Source organism: Arachis hypogaea, chromosome 5, assembly GCF_003086295.3.
Source record: "Arachis hypogaea cultivar Tifrunner chromosome 5, arahy.Tifrunner.gnm2.J5K5, whole genome shotgun sequence".
Taxonomy (NCBI): Eukaryota; Viridiplantae; Streptophyta; class Magnoliopsida; order Fabales; family Fabaceae; genus Arachis; species Arachis hypogaea.
The window spans coordinates 103599523-103617026 of NC_092040.1; the positions used below are offsets into that span (position 1 = coordinate 103599523).

General features: G+C 33.8%; 3 protein-coding genes across 6 annotated transcripts; 2 read left to right on the plus strand and 1 right to left on the minus strand.

The window, feature by feature from the left end:
• The first annotated feature begins 6246 nt into the window (after positions 1 to 6246).
• LOC112802396 (type IV inositol polyphosphate 5-phosphatase 9) lies at positions 6247 to 7761 on the plus strand. Its single transcript, XM_072237677.1, has 4 exons — positions 6247 to 6345; positions 6444 to 6613; positions 6717 to 6824; positions 6915 to 7761. Exons 2-4 carry the CDS (start codon positions 6447 to 6449, stop codon positions 7294 to 7296), a joined length of 657 nt encoding a protein of 218 aa, XP_072093778.1. The 5' UTR covers positions 6247 to 6345; positions 6444 to 6446; the 3' UTR covers positions 7297 to 7761.
• LOC140184750 (type IV inositol polyphosphate 5-phosphatase 9-like) lies at positions 7386 to 9225 on the plus strand. Its single transcript, XM_072237678.1, has 4 exons — positions 7386 to 7559; positions 8196 to 8304; positions 8428 to 8579; positions 8970 to 9225. The coding sequence occupies exons 1-4, from the start codon at positions 7534 to 7536 to the stop codon at positions 9103 to 9105; spliced, it is 423 nt and encodes a 140-aa protein (XP_072093779.1). The 5' UTR covers positions 7386 to 7533; the 3' UTR covers positions 9106 to 9225.
• Positions 9226 to 9864: 639 nt separating this feature from the next.
• LOC112802398 (GPN-loop GTPase 3) lies at positions 9865 to 15121 on the minus strand. Of its 4 annotated transcripts, none has more exons than XM_025845595.3 (10): positions 14712 to 15121; positions 12968 to 13213; positions 12478 to 12586; positions 12305 to 12386; positions 12005 to 12090; positions 11629 to 11732; positions 11373 to 11503; positions 11190 to 11283; positions 10435 to 10490; positions 9865 to 10291 (listed from the first exon to the last, which is right to left on the minus strand). In XM_025845595.3, exons 2-10 carry the CDS (start codon positions 13010 to 13012, stop codon positions 10192 to 10194), a joined length of 807 nt encoding a protein of 268 aa, XP_025701380.1. In that variant the 5' UTR covers positions 13013 to 13213; positions 14712 to 15121; the 3' UTR covers positions 9865 to 10191. The 4 variants fall into 4 exon arrangements, with proteins under 4 accessions (XP_025701380.1, XP_025701382.1, XP_025701381.1 ...); XM_025845597.3 differs by having other exon boundaries at positions 12968 to 13047; positions 14712 to 15117; XM_025845596.3 differs by having other exon boundaries at positions 14705 to 15102.
• Positions 15122 to 17504: the final 2383 nt, after the last annotated feature.

Genomic DNA, 17504 nt, shown 5'->3' on the forward strand with positions numbered 1-17504 from the left:
AGCACAATCTGAAGAATAAAATGACCGCTCGGATAACTAAGGTGGTTGAGTTCCTTTCATTTCTTTTATTCCTTCCCTCTTTTTTTATGTTATGTTCTGGTTTTTTTGCTATTTTGCTTTGTTTGTTGCATGATCCTTTATTAGTTAGAATCCTAGGACTAGTTTAGCTTTCTCTTAAATTGCTTTAATTCTGAAAAGATGTCTCATGTATTTCTCACTGAGCTTGAATTCAAATAAAAAAATAATAATACAGGAGTGATATATTGCATGAGAAAGTGGGTCTATATTGAAGAATAGTCTTATTTACTTAAATGTAGTGGTATTTTCTGTAATTCTGAATGCATGACATGAACAGTACATATTTTTTATAGTGAAGTTTATGAATGTTAAAATTGTTGGCTCTTGAAAGAATGATAGAAAAAAGAGAAATATTATTGATAATCTGAAAAATCATAAAATTGATTCTTGAAGCAAGAAAAAGCAGTGAAAAACACAAAGCTTGCAAAAAAATAAATAATAAATAAAAAAAGAAAAAACAAGCAGAAAAAGCCAATAACCCTTTAAACTAAAAGGCAAGGGTAAAAAGGATCCAAGACTTTGAGCATTAATGGAGATGAGGGCCTAAAGGAATAAAATCCTGGCCTAAGCGGCTAAATCAAGCTGTCCCTAACCATGTGCTTGTAGCGTGAAGGTGTCAAGTGAAAAGCTTGAGACTGAGCGGTTAAAGTTGTGGTCCAAAGCAAAACGAGTGTACTTAAGAACTCTGGGCACCTCTAACTGGGGACTCTAGCAAAGCTGAGTCACAATTTGAAAAGGTTCACCCAGTTATGTGTCTATGGCATTTATGTATCCGGTAGTAATACTGGAAAATCAAATGCTTAGGGTCACGGCCAAGACTCATAAAGTAGCTGTGTTCAAAAATCAACATACTGAACTAGGAGAATCAATAACACTATCTGAATTCTGAGTTCCTATGGATTCCAATCATTCTGAACTTCAAAGGATAAAGTGAAATGCCAAAACTATTCAGGATTGCAGTTGTAAACCCACTATAAGAAGAGACATGAGCTTAATCGAACTCTCATTCTCATGCAAATGCACATCCTAAGCTTATATTAGTTTTGGTTGCTTGAGGACAAGCAACAGTTTAAGTTTGGTGTTGTGATGCGTGAGCATCTTTTCTATCTTTTCCTAGTGAATTTGCATCTAATTTGTTGAGTTTAATCAAGAATTAATTATATTTTAGCCACTATGGATGCTATTTTAAGTTTTGTGCAATACTGTTTATTTTAGGTAGCATTCGGCTAGATTTGATGGAGTTTCTGCAGCACAAGAATCAAAGAAGATGGCTGCGAGGAGCGACGCGCACGCATGCCTGACGCGTGCGCGTGAATTAGAGGTATCCAGGGCGACGCGTGCGCGTGACTGACGCGCACGCGTAAATTGAAGATTTGCTCAGCGACGCGGACGCGTGATCGACGCATCGGCATGACTTGCTGAAAAGACTAGCGACGCGTACGCGTGACTGACGCATACGCGTGACATGCGCGACGTGTAGAGAACGCAGAAAACGCTGGGGGTGATTTCTAGGCCCCATTTTAGCACCCAAGTTAGGCGCGGATCCAGTGAAGCCAAGTGGTCCCCACGTTACAAGACGCAGAGTAGTTAATTAATTCTGATTTAAATTCAAATTGAATTTGAAAATAGAAAAAGATATTATCTTAATTTTAGATATTAGATTTTAAATTAATTAGGATTAGTTATAAAAAGGAGAGACTTCTCTTCTATTGGGAGATTCCATGAGGGGGGATTCCATTAGAGAATTCTATACAAATTTACATTCCAATTTACAATCCTTATTTTCTCTCTGAACCATGAGCAACTAATCCTCCATTGTTAAGGTTAGGAGCTCTGTCTATTTGTATGGATTGATTCATTTGCTCTGTCTATTTTAATTTATGTTTTGGATTTATATTTAAGAATTGTTTTTGTTCTTTATTTTATGAATTTGGGTGGAACGGAAGTATGACCCTCTTTCTATTTAAGTTCTTGTATAATTTGGAAAAGTTCTATACTTGAACAATAGCTTGAAAACAAATTCTCCTAAATTTTAATGATCTGAATTTAACAGGATACGTGACATATAATCCTTTTATTTCTTGGGTAATTAGAAATTTTATAGCATATAAACTAGAATTTGAACTTCACCTTCTAATTGGAATTAATTGACCAAGAAATTGGCAGTTAATGAATTTTAGAGGAGACTAGAAAGGTCTAAGGAATTAGGGTCTAGTCACATACAGTTTGTCATAAATTAAATCCTACATAATTAAAATAGTTAGTAAGAGAAGTTAATCCAGAAAAATAGATAACTCTGAAGCCTTAACTATCTTCTCCATATTTTATTCCCAATTTATTCACTTATTCACCTGTCTTTTCAAACTCTTCTTTACTCTTTAATGCTTTTTGAACATCTAAACACTATTTTCTGCTTGTCTAACTAAGCCTATCAAACACAATTGTTGCTTAATCTATCAATTCTCATGGGATCGACCCTTACTCACGTAAGGTATTACTTGGTATGGCTCGGTGCACTTGCCGGTTAGTTTGTGGGTTGTAAAATACCGCACCATATACACATGCTGAAATTGAGCCTCTATTGATGATTTTGCTGCACAAGGTATGACAGTATGAAAATTTGCAGCATCAAATTCTCTCTCTCTTTGCTCTCTACTTCCTTGGTAATTATCATATTGCTTGACAAATTGAATCAATGAGCTATTGCGTGTAATAAACTTGTTAAAAAAAGCATGCATGCTCTCACTCCTTTGTGTGATTCTCATCCGAACCCAAAAGTGGTGATCAAGATAAATTGGAATCCATAAATGACGATCTTCAAATAGCTCTACAAATGAACCGAAATCAGACACAAAACGAACTAAAAGTTATACCCATTTTCACTGAAAAAATAACAACATCAATTAATTTGAATAAAACCTCGGTTATCTGAAATCCACTTATTACCTCCAACACCGTACTTTATGAGAAAATTATTCTAAATTCTGTCAAATGCATCTTTTATAAATGAGTTCTAAACAACATGAATCATTTCTTGTTCAATTTCTTTGTGTCTCTTGTAGCCATTTAATTTAAGTGAAATCTTCTTCATATTGGGAGCAATAATTTATTCCAAAATTGGAAAAAAAAAGTATAATATAGTCTAATAATGTAGGAATCATACTTTCCATCTTAGCGCAATCAAATTATATAGGTCTTGGACAACAAATGGAACCCGTGACATATTGTATATTCTTTATAGTGGAATTACCTATCAACTAGCTAGAGTTTATAATTTTGAATCCAAATATTCGTGTAGCTGTCATAAGTAGTTAACTTACTGTGTAAACATGAATTTCTTTTAATGAGATTAATTAAATTTGATAAACATTTCAGAACAAACATTTATGTATATCTTATCATGTATTCATGTCATTAAAAGCGTGTACATATTACTATTAGTAATTTTTTTTTCCCATATTACAATACCCACCTCAAAAATATGTAAGACTAGTTGACAATAATGTATCGATGTAAAGCACAATCATTTCATTATTATTTTCTCACCAAAATATTACCTTTTAAGAATTTCAGCATCTGTTTTAATTCTATTTTTATATCCTATATTTTCTTTTTTTTTTTCTGTTTACAATGTTCCGAAGCAATACCAAACATAAAATAAAAATATCAATTCTTGTTTTCTTTACTGTTTCTCTAATGATTAAAAAAAAGAATAACCTTTTGTTGGCATGGTTAGATAATAAAATAGAAAAAGTTTATAGGGCAAACATTAATTCAAGCAATTAATTTAAAAATTATCCAATAATTAAAAAAGAAATAAATATAAAAAATAAACACCCAAAATTAATTAATAATAAAATTATAAAAACATTCAAAATTCAAGAAAAAATAAAAAAATTGAGAGTGAAACAAAGTAAAACTAATTTGAATTTGAGATTTAGGATTTAGAATTTAAGATTTAAGATTTAGGATTTATAGTTTAGAATTTAAGGTTTATAATAAAAAATATTGTTGGCATAAATAATTTAATTTTTCATCCACGATAATTTAATTTTCGGCATAAATAATCATAGATTAGCTTTAAGCAAACCTATGTTGGGTGCTAGCAATGCAATTAGAATTAGAATGCTAATGGTTGCACATGGGAAAGAATAGCAAGAAGAGCAATGAAAATGACCAACAATTCGATATCAACGCCAAATCCAAACTCGGTTTATGTGAGTTATAGTTATTTATTTAGTGCTACAAAATTATTATTCATCAAATTCTACGTCCCTTTATCTTCAAGTTGCGGCTATCATTGGCATTGAGTCAAAAATCTCAACATGCACGCACTCGGTTTTAGGCTCATGTAATATAATATATAGAGTTTAATAATTGTTATGCCAGCAAAAATTGCATGAGCTAACAACAGAACAACTTGTTCACTTTACTACCAAGAAAACTTCACCGGCAATGATTAATGGCATGCTTTATTTGGAGCTAAAATATATAGAAACTTTATAACAAAAACTAACAAGAATGGTGGAAGATTGTGAAGTTGCTAAGGAATTTGAATTGGTTTTGGTGGTACATGTATGTTAGGAGAACAAAAACCAATCGTTTGGCATTTATATATAGTATAGGCTAATTAATTAAAAGTAATATAGCTGGCTAGTGCGTGTGCTTGATTGATTGAATTGGAAAATGTAAAGGACGATATTTCCTTTCATGGTGCTCCACGGAAAAACAAAGTCGGTATATATATATATATTGAAACAACAATAAATTACTCTGATCTCCATGGCAATGATCTTTGGTTTTGTGTTAAGAAATTAACACCCCAGCCCAGATTTTTTTTCTGTTGCCCCCAAAACATGTCATTAACCAATTACTAACCGTTGGTAAAAAAAAAATGGATTTTTTGTATTACCAATAGTTTTGACAATACCAAAACAGTGTTTCGACTACACAAGTAGAAATAGGCAAGTTGAAATCAAAAAAATTAAAGATGGTACAAAGAGCGTCGTAGTCGGAAGAGTATTTATTTCTTTTCTGTGATTATCAAGGCTTTCTACTCGACCTTCAAGTTGAGTGAAAGATATGGGTGTAAAATTTGAGGAGCAAGTTGAAAAGCCGTGGGACTTTGAAGACTAAAAAAGATGTGGGTGTCAAAACTTATATTCGAAGTCAAGATTTTTTATGGTTAAGACAAGGTTATGGCTGAGAAAAAAGAGAAAGATAGTGAACAAATATGCTCCATGGCAAGTCCATTTCCATGATCTATAAATAGTAGAAACTTAAAAGAGTTTCGGGACTTCAATCAAGAACATTAGATTATCACATAAGCTCATCAAATTTTCAATCTCCGCAACGCAATGGAAGAACATGGAGTGCGAGTGCATGTGAGTATTAGAAGTTGATTTTTTACTTGTTTCCTTTTGTTTATTTGGTTCAATTTTATTTAACTGTTTTAAATTTCGTTATTGCTTTGTTTAAATCAATATTTTGTGTTTTCATAGTTTTTTTCATTTAATTATTTATTCTTTTGTCGTTTATCATAAAGTTTACCACTAGCAATCTCGATATAGATTACCTTGACACTAATTAAATAATTCTCAAGTCGAACTTATTTTTTTTAAAGAAGTTGTATCAGTTTTTAGATACTTAAGATCTTGATACAAGTTTGTTTGTATCTGCCGAAATTGACCAAAAAATAAATAAAATCCTAACAAAGTTAATTTGCGAGAAAATGGCTGACACGGTTGAAAAAATAACCTCATATTCGACTTTTGTTGCTCAACGTAAGGTATATATTTTTAAAAGTGTTATTAAATATTCTATCCCAAAAATTTAAACGGTTGGGCTTGAAGTCTGAATTTTGCCTAGGCATTTTCTCAATTATTATTATTATTATTATTATGGAATAATAAATATCAAATTCAAAATTTTTTTGGTAATAAAAACGGTACATACTCCAAAGCTTAAGTAGTTAAATAAAAGTACATACATGATTATATCTAATGATACATTTTTGAAGAGTCTAAATACACGTTCTAACTTCAATAAAATATTCGACTTTAAACTTACTTCCACTTTCAAATAATACAATAAAAAGAACTTACTCAATTGGGGTAGCACTAAGTTGCATGCCTATAAATCCCCATCCTCATCCATTGACTAATCCTCTTGATATCACATTACAAGTCTCTTTCTTTTCTACTTGTCTAAGCTCTGTATGTCACTTCCATACTTTGGTGGTAATCTCAAGAAAACTACAATAACTAGGTATCTTTTTTATTTTATTTTTTTTTCAGTTTGTCTTTTCAGTCCCATGTTTGGTGAATTAATCATATTGAAGAGTGTTTTTTTATTTTGGTTCAAAGATCATGCAGGCCTTTAAGATAAACGAGAGTAAGATCCTAAAAAGGATACTTAACTTTGATAGTTCCAAAGGAGATTATCAGAATCCATCACTAGCCAAGAAGGGAACTCATCATAATTTGAATCAATCATCTCAAAACTCAAGAACATGCTTCCATCATCACACCAAAAAGTATGAGATATTGTGTTGGCTTGTTCTAATTATGAATTATTATATTTTACAATTATCATTCAAAGTAATCATATCTAATAATCTTTATGCTATTCTGAAATAGGATCTTTGTTGGTTCTTGGAATGTTGGAGGAATCCAACCGCCAAAGAATCTGGACATGGAAGATTGGCTAGAAATACAAAATAATTTTCCGGATATCTATGTTCTAGGGTAAGTTTCATAATGGTTTTGGATTAAATATTTAGTTTTACTTAATTCATAGACTAATATGTGATGTGATCAACAACTTTGTTATACAAGGTTCCAAGAAATTGTGCCTTTGAATGCAGCAAATGTGTTAGGACCCCAAAACCGAAGAGTTTCAAGGAAATGGAATTCGCTCATCGGCGCGGCCCTTAACAAAAGAATGCCAACCAAGAAAGGAGAAAGAACAGCAGAGCCTCAAAAGGTGTATCCCCTGAAGGATCAAGAACAAGTTTGTGTAGAAGGTGATGTTGGACAAGATTTCCAATGCATCATAAGTAAGCAAATGGTTGGAATGTTTGTCACAATTTGGGTTCGATGCGAAATCTATCGATCCATCCATCACTTGAGTGTTTCGTCGGTTGGATGTGGAATCATGGGTTTCTTGGGAAACAAGGCATGTTTTTTGCAAAATTGTATATGCTTGAGAACTTTTTGATATGCAAGTTTTGAAAAATTTTATACATTGTTTCTTAGAGTGAGTTTTTTTTTTTCTTTTTTAACCTTAAAAATACAGGGTTCAATATCAATTAGATTTTGCTTGCATGAAACGAGCTTCTGCTTTATATGTAGTCATCTAGCTTCCGGTGGAAAAGAAGAAGACCGGAAACAGAGAAACATCGATGCGGCCGAGATTTTGTATCGGACAAGCTTCCCTGCTGATCCTCTTCATGATATGCCTGAAAAAATTATAGATCATGAGTAAGTTTATTGGTTGAATTCATTCAATAAATGAAGTTCAAAAGTGAAGCTGTGGAAAAAGAATGAGCCACTTAACAATGATTATGTAGTATCACTATGTTGGCTTATTGTTCAGCAGCAAGAAGAAAAACGTGTAAATTAGATTGACCTCTCATGTAATTAAACAATGAGTAATGGTACGAAGCCAACTTTTTTCGGCCAATATCAGCTAATTTTTTAAAATTATTTTATTTATCTTAAATTTTTAGATCCTAAATTATAAATCATTAATTGTAAATTCTAAATTATAAACTCTAAATCCTAAATCCTTTAAGTGAAAATTTTTATAATTAAAAAAAATGTACTAATATTAACTAACTAAAAATTGGTTCCCTATACTTTCTTTTAAAGAATATTTTACATGACACTTTCTATTTGTAAAAGTATGTACTAATTTCTCCAAAATTTAAGGCTACATAATATCTGATTGATATACTTGACCTGAGAATTTCTCATGACTGAAAATTGCATAGCTATTTAGATTTGAGAACTTTATAACACATTATAGTCACCAAAACACCATGTCCAAAAAAAAAAAAAAAATAGTCATCAAAACATGAAGTTGATCTAAAATGTGTACATATTTTTTCCATGCAGCCGGATAGTGTGGCTTGGGGATTTGAACTATAGGATCTACCTGCCAGACTTTGCAACAAAATCATTGATCAAGAGAAGACAATGGGAAACCTTGTTGAAACATGATCAGGTAATTAAGAAATACTAAGTTTTCGCATTAATTAGTTACTATATATATATATATATATATATATATATATATATAACAATAATATAAATTCATCAAGATTTAAAACTCTATTCTAAATTATAGCTAAAGATGGAGCTCAGGGAGCGTCATGTATTCCAAGGTTGGCATGAAGGAGCTATAGAGTTTCCACCTACCTACAAGTACCACCCTAATTCTGAAGATTACATTGGGTGTGGACAGAAACAATTGACCAAAAAGAAGCGTGCTCCAGCATGGTAAATTGAAGAATTTTGATTGGCTTTTTAGTTTTTACCTTTTTTGGGTTGGGAGCATTAAATTAAAGAATTTGAATAATTTGCGTTTAGAATTTATTGCTTTATGAATGCATCAAGAAAGCCAAAATGACCAACAATATGAAAGATTCTTGTTACCATATTGTATTACAGAGTCCAGTTCATTGTGCCCTACTTTGTGTGTGTAAATCCAAAATGTTTAACACTTTTGCTCCCCTAAAACTGGTTCCATAATATCATAATTTTTGGGAAGGTTCGCAAATTTTTCAACCGTGATCTCAATCTTGCTTTTTCATGATATAACATTATATATTGTAGTATTTCTATGAGGAAGAGTAGATAGATGATGATCTAACACAAGAAGGATTACAGGTGTGATCGAATACTATGGTTTGGAGAGGGAATGAAGCAAAGTAAATACAGCAGGAGTGAATCAAAACTCTCTGATCATAGGCCTGTTAAGGCATTGTTCAAAGTTGAGATCAAGGTGGCCGAAAACTCTACTTGATTCAAAGATTTACAAGGGCAATTTCGTCCAAGAGATTTTGACGTCTCATTGTTTACCATTCTTGAATTAGGTTTTTAGAATTCTAGGAAGGTATTCATGTGAAGGCTCAATTCTTTGTGAGACGTATTTAATTTGCCAATAAAAAAATGTTTTTCTTTTCTTAGAGAAATTTGTACAAGTAGATGTCAGAATTATTGACAAAATACATGAGTAGTTGATGAGTCATGAATGTGATAGTGTTGCATAAACACTAATGAAAGAAAATGCCAATTGTCAAACTTGTATTTCATAACATCTTTGAATTTCTAACATTTTAGTTCTTATCATTTCCCCCTCATTTATTAGAGTACACATTGCTAAGCTATGAACATTATTAGGAAAAAGGTGCATTTTGGGACAAGAACGAATCGTTCAACTTATAGTTGAAGGAACAAAGCAAAACTTCTCTAAAGATTTATCACAGATTCACAGCAACTTGCAATCAAGTTAGGTAAAAAAAATGATAGTTGCAACTCATTCCTTGTAGTCTAATATTTTTATTTTCATTTAAAAAAATAAAATAAAACTTGAGTCAAAAAGTTTAGTAATTTCTTAACTTTGCAACCCTTTTTATTTAAGGGCATATAAATATTATGGAAAATGCTAAACATCCGAATCTTTTACTAGAAACAAGAAATGTAGGGTCAAAATAATGTGAATAATAATGTTTGGTACTTTAATTGTCATGCCATGCACGTAAAAAAAAAGCACACACTGCAGTCGCACCATAATTTTAATGTAGTAGCATATCAGATGTTTCAGTTAGAAGAATTTCTTGTGTCTAAAACTGCTTCATGTTCAACTTCATACCAATTACCCATTGATGACCCTACCCAAGGTTTCTGACAGTTCAGACACTGATTTGTACAAATCATCAAGGTCACAATCTTACAACCCACCTTTGACGTCATTTGGAAAATCATATTTTGGCAATTCAGAGAACATTTTAGTAATTTATACTATATATCAACAAAGTACCCACCATTATGTCAATTCAAAAACCAAATTTTGAATCATTCCAAGTATGTAGCACTTGCAACATAGTAGCTACTCATCATCATCCTCCGGATCAAAATCCTTAACCTTCACATCTGCATCTTCTCCATACTGGATGCAGTTGTCGATTTGGTTCAACACATATTGGATACTGTAATGATGAAACAAATGAGTATATTACAAAATTGGTGTTACTATAGGTAAAATTATAGGAGTCAATGAGCTGTAAAACAACTACTATGTCAAAAGGTTTGTACTATGCAGGCAAAACGGTAGATAGGCACTAGAGTTTACCTTCTTTCCTTCCTCAAGTCCAGTGGTATAAAACTCACCATGCTATAGTTATTTACCTGTTGCATGATAAACAAATAGATTACTAAATAGAAACCAACTATTGCAAAAGATGGGGAAAGAACAAAAGCTAAATACTGTAAAATTGAATCAATCTTCATCATAAGCCTTAACGGCAGGACGAAAATCAAGAATAGCTGTTACAAAATGGAAGTGACAATTGCCAAGATGGAGTGAAACCTTCATTCCTTTTTAATTTTAGGTCCAAAATATGGAGCCAGCAATTTGTTCCAATGTTATTTGCACAAAAAGAAAGCAAGAGCTATGTCCTAATGGAAACAAAAACCCATAACAAACGATGTATTCTACACAAGTCCCTAATTCCAGATGATAGATGTTCATGTCCTGCCTAAAATCACAATTGTTCATGTCCCACCTAACATGTGGGAAGAAAAAACATCAAATTAAATGCAATATAAACATGAAGGACCAATTTAAACTAAAACTACAGGAATGTTTGATATGCCTTAACATTTGTGAGTAGGTTTTCCTGTCCCAGAAACTCCGATACCTTAATATATTATCACATACAACCTCTTCCATTATTCATCCTCTTCAATGTTCTCCTAGATTCTAGGCATAAAGTTAGATCCTCCTGCCTAGTTGCTTGAACTATAATAATGCACATCCTTAACAATATCAAATTGGCAAGGAGGGGTGAAAAGCGCATATATTTTTAAGAATATTTGGATACCCACCAGTTCAATCAAAGCTTTATTAAGCTTCGCAAACTGAGGACCCATTCGTTGATTCAATTCAGACAGTAAAAAAGTAGGCTCTGGATCCAAGAACCTAAAAGAGAGAAAAAAAATACATAGATTATGATTAAAATGAATGTTATTAAAAGAGATTAAGTAAAAGGATTTTGTATCAGTAATTACTCTTCAAGATCCTTTTTGTTAGTCACAAGGTCCATTTTTGATAGGATATTCACATGTGGTAATTCAAGTTGAACCATTGCGGAAAGGCAAGCCATGCACCCACTGATAAATTTTGTCACATCACTCATGAACTGGAATCATGTAAAATCGTTAGGGTCAACAAAGGTAATGATAATAACAATGAATATTAAGGAATGTTACAGAATTGATATATCAAAAGGAAGCAAAGCTGGGTATATGAGCAGCTGCCACAAACCTGTGAATCAAGCAAGTACACAGCACAAATGTTGAAATTTTTACGTTTCAAATGTTCCACAAAATTCTTGAGCACAGGCACATGTGAATAAAGTTCTATCTGGCCTGAAAAACAATAAAAGGTTGAGTTGATTTAACAGTATTTATCAGGTCAAGTTTCAACCACACAACTTATAGATAACAATTAAAAGAAATATAAACAAACTAGCAAATCAATTTCTATTGTTCAAAAAGATCATGTACTAGCTACTAACTCATGCATCATGCAACTGGATTATACCAATATTACCACTTCACAATGAAAATTTTGTGGTATTGTAACATTTGCACCCTACTTTGACAGAAATCGGAAAGTGCCAAGGGATAAGCAAGAATACCAGGGCAGTCAAAGACCAGGTAATCATCATCTAAATAGTTGTCCAGCTCTTCCTCAAGCCAATCATCGAGGTTATCTTCAAGGTGTCTAAATAAGATTGCTAAGGCAACACGGTTTCTAGCAAGTTTTTAATGTAGCAACTAAATGTAAATAAACAGGAAAATAGTAAAATAGCAAAAGATGAAGGTCATTTATACTAGCAAACAAAATCTCTGCCTAACTCAGCATCGCAAAAAGCAATGATACAGGCTTATTATTACAGAAAAAGTTTGTAAAGAAGATGAAACAAAGAAAAGGATACTCCATGCAGTACATAAGACCACCATTAGGGCCTAATCCAAGCTCCTCCATAACATCTTCCAGGGAAATCAGTTCCCTTATATCTGCAAGCATGTTAAACAAAAGCGTTAAGTTTCAGAAAACAACAAACTGAACCCAGAAAAATACTAACTACAAATAACACATTTACGTTACCCATTGCAACAGGATAGTCAAAGTTTTCAGCGGCAGGGTCCAGGTTCACAATATTTATTGTACGCCTTGCAGCTACACAATGTTCATACAAACTCGAGCAATATGTTGACTAATAGAAAAAACAAAAATAAACTCTCATGAGTGTCTTAACCGGTTTAAGAAAAGTAAAACAGCATGTAGGTCTGTAGTTCAACAATATAAATGAGGCAACAACAACAATGAAAGTTCACCCCAACAAGGCTGGGTCAGCTACACAAATTAGAACTAGCTCATAGTTGATAGCCCTCCTAATTTAAACAATAAATTGGATTCCTATAACCGTGACTGCAGCCATAATACCGCTGTTGTGGTGCTCTCTGCAACCTCATTGCAACAGCAAATTGTGGCTATATTGACCATATTTCCCCGCAATCACAGTAACAACAATGTAATCACAATTTAGATACTATGAGTGAAAAAGTAGAGCAAATGAGGTGACACAATAAAATACCTTGCCACTACCAGCTGGACCTATAACAAGTTGTGCATAGCCCATGATGTCCTCGTATCAAATTCCAAACAATTTTCCCTCTGAAGCTCAAGCAGAAAGACAATTGACGGCGCGAAAGGAAGTAAGAATGGCAACAGTAATGTAAGCAGAGCACCAAATAGCAATGGCAAACAACAATTTCAGGAGATCAGAGTAGTCCATAAACAAACAAGGCACTCCCAAAGACAGTACACAGTACCAGAAAACCTGAATATAATATCAAACACCAGAACTAAATATGAACAAATCAAATAATATAAATAACAAAAGGAAAAATAAAAGCTTCTTTCCCATATTTTGAAATTCGCAAAGCCTAGTTTTCTAGTACAGAAATCAAATTCAGAACAAAAACACAAGCAACACAATCAAGCTTTGGCACAACCACAAAAGCAAATGGATTAAGAAAAGACCCAACAATAATAATAAAATGTAATTAGCGGCAATGCAAAATAACCGTAGTTTAGCTCTCTATGCACAAACACTGAACTTATTTACACACTGTCAAATTAGGGCACATTAATGACCCAATGAGCAGCAAATCAAAGCATAGCAAATGTATTATTATTTCTACAATTGTATCCGTAGCAACATAAATTTGTTCAATGATGGTAGCAGAAGTTAATTAAAGCATACAGGTTACAAGGAGGGGGAAAATGAAATTTGAAACTCATTCACACTGACGGCAGAGGCCACGGCGGCAATTGCGGCCCCTTACCCTGTTTTGCTCCCAATCAATCCGCTGCCCTAGTGTACTGGAGGCAGGGTAGACGACAGAGGGACTGAGCTGTGTCCCGCCGCAAGGTTGCGAGAACCGAACCGGTCAATGAACCGGTAAGATAACTGGTTCACTGGTTCAATGGTTCGACCGGGGTTCAACTGGGGTTTAACTGGTTTAATTAAATATTCATTAAAAATTTAATATATAATTTCAAATATTTAAATTTGATAATTTCTAATCTAACCTAATGAAATCCAAAATTTCAAAATTTACCATAATGTTCTACAACCAAAAAAAATATTAACAACAAAATTTTCAACTAAATACATGCACTAATCATCACTAATCAGTAATCATCAGAAAATCATCAACAAGCCAACGATATATCATCAAGCAACAACATCATCATCATTTCAGAAAATCAACAATTCAGAATAAGCAAACATTAACAAAATCAACTCAGCAACTCAGAATTAAACCCAGCAATTCACAATTAAACCCAACTCCAATTCAGAAATAAACAAAGGCACTAATCATCACTAATCAGTAATCATCAGAAAATCCACAAGCAGCCAACAATATATCATCAAGCAACAACATCATCATCATTTCAGAAAATCAGCAATTTAGAATAAGCAAATATCAACAAAATCAGTATTATTAACTCACCAACTCATAATTAAACCCAACTACAATTCAAAATCAAAGGCACTAAGCATCACTGATCAATAACCATCAGAAAATCAACAAGAAGCCAACAACATATCAGTAACAATATCATCATCATTTCAGAAAGTCATTCTAGAATCATAAATCAACCATCAACAAGATTATTCCAGTTTCATAAAATAAGTAAGAGACTATGTACTCATCCACAATTTTAGAAATAATGAAAATTTTAATGCCAAGTGTAATTATATTTGTCCTGCATCTGTCTGCTTTCGAGTGAAGTGATTTGCATCAACACTTAGAGTGCTTACTGCTTACCGGCGGCGAGGAGGAAGTGGAGTGACGGCGATGACAGAGGAGACGGCCACACCGGCGAACAGAGAGAGAGAGCACTTGAAAAGAGGAGACGGCGACGGCCACAGAGCTTCCACACGACGGCGAGGGAGCTTCCTACGACGGCGACACAGCTTCCTAGGACGGCGACGGAGCTTCCATGGCGCGACACCGGCGAACAGAGGAGAGGAGATGCGGTGGCTGTAGGTTCCGCGGGGCTGTGGGGCTGTGGGGCTGCGGGGGTTGCGGTGGGTGCAGCGGCTGCGTGCTACGGGGCTGGGGGAGATGCGGTGGCTGTGGGTTCCGCTAGGGTTATTTTCTGTTCTTTCAATTGAGTTTTTGAGAGAGGAGAAGAGATGAGTGGAGTGTGGGACTGGGGGGTATGGGCTTCAGGTAGAAAATTTAGGGTGTTTTTTTTGACAAAATGACAAATAGGTCCCTGACCTTTTGTCCGGCGGACATTTTTGTTTCTAACCATTGAAAAATATTTTTAAGTATCTGATCTTTACAAAATTTGGATGGATCAGTTTTGACGGAGGCATTTGGACGGATTAGTCCCTAACGGAGAAATTTGGACGGAGGGACTGATCCGTCCAAGTTTTGTGAAAGTCAAGGACTTAAAAGTATTTTTCAATGGTTAGGGACGAAAATGTCCGCGGGACAAAAAGTCAGGGACTTATTTGTTATTTTCTCTTTTTTTTTAAAGGTCAAAACGCGTCGTTTTAAAGGGGTTCTCAAATCGGCAAACCTCTTTAAAATCGGCCGTTCCTCCAATTCGCCAGTTAACCACTGATTTAACCAATTTTTTTATCAGTTTTTTGTTAAGAGATTTTTGAGGTTAACCGAATCGTCCTTATGACCGATTTTTGGTTAATCCATTTGAACTGACCATTTTGGTTCGCTTTTTAGAACAATAATCCTGCGTATCCTAACCCAAATTAATTACTCACTTATTTTCTTGACCAGATGACCCGTAGTATTAGTCCAAACCCGGTTCAGTTCTTTGATAGGATTAGGATAGAATATTTTTATTTTTCTAGTCTGATCGAATAGTCACGAAATTAGACTAAAATTAGTCCAAACTAATCGGACTTGGTTCGAATTTTTGGTCCAACTGGGCTATTTATACACCCCTATTGTTGAGTCCATACTCCATGTTTTAAAAATCGAACTAGTCATCGAACCACTTTAGTCACTGATTTATTGGTTTATTAATTCAATTGATTTAACTGTAATTCAATTTAAAAAATATTTTATAATAAAATAATAAATAAATTATAAATAAACACCTTAAAATATAATTATAATTTAATCTAAATTTAGAATATTTATCAAATTTAAAGCACTAGAAATATCATCAACCAAAATCTTATAATCTTATCAAAATACAAATGTAAAAGTTAATTAACAAAAAGAAATATCCAAATATAAAATATCAACATGAAAATTTTATTATTAATTATCAAAATCCACAAAAAACTTGTTGTAGATCTATAGCAATTAACATAATTATACTTCCATTAAAAATAACTGGATTGAATCACAACGCACAAGTTAAAGACAAAGAATATTGCCTTATTGTAGTTGTGTCAACAAATAAAACAAAAAATGATAGTGGTGCACAACAAATACACAACAGAGCCTGAAACAAAAAAATACAACACGGAGAAGAGACAGCAAGTCAGCAGAGATCGAGAGCAGGGACAGTGCAACCAAATAATGAACAAAATAATGAAAATATTTTTTTTTTAAATAACAGAACAATCCAAACATGAAGCATACAATCACCAATTGCAATTTTTTTCTTCATAAGAACATAACAATGAAATCATGAAGCATATAATTAATCAAAAGATCACCAAATGCAAATTCTTTTAATAAGAACATAAGTTAGAACAATAAAAAATGAAGAGTAAGGTTGTACCAATGGACAAGACATACGAAATTGTTGTGCCGGCGAAGAAGACGAACGAATTCACTGGAGTAGAGAGAAGACAATGCAATGCTCACGGCAGAGAAGACGAAGACGATGGATGTTGAGCTCAAGGAAGAAGTCATGCGCCTGCAATCGATGAGAGTGAAGAGAGTTTGGAGACTTGGAGAATGCCGACAGGACGAAGAGAGAAGCTTCTGAGTGCGATAGACAGCGACAGTGGCTCACTCCTTGCGGCTGTGGTGGAGGCTAAGGTTGAGGGCAGTTCTGCTTTCTGAAGGAAGGAGATTGAAGAAGGGGCTGGGGGCACAAGGCACAACGGGAGGAAGAAACGGTAGCCCCTGAGTACAACGGACGGCGGGCACTGAGTCTCTCCTTGTAGTGGTGGGCGAAACTATAACCTAAGGTAGAGACTAGAAAGTTGAGAGAGGAGAGAGTCTGAGAAATGGGACTCGATGGAGAGTGGGAGACTGAGCAAGGAGGAAGAGGATTTTTTTTTATCCCTGAAGGTAAAACCTTAAACGATGACGTTTCATCGAAACCGGTCGGGTCCTAGTTCGATCCGTCTTGTAACGACCCAACTCCCGGTATGTCATGATCATATAAGAAGCTAACTGTCACTAACTTGTTTTCCTAATTATTAACTATTATTTAATATATGAGCCTATGCCTTGCTAGAGCGTTGCCAATTTTACGATTGATCTTTTTTTTTTAAATGCTTGGATTGATAAATGGAATTTCAAAATCAATTTTGCAAATAATAACAGATAACACAATTATAAACAACCACACTTATATACATCTCAAGTAGTTAATAACACTCTGTTATCCATCCTTTATTAGAG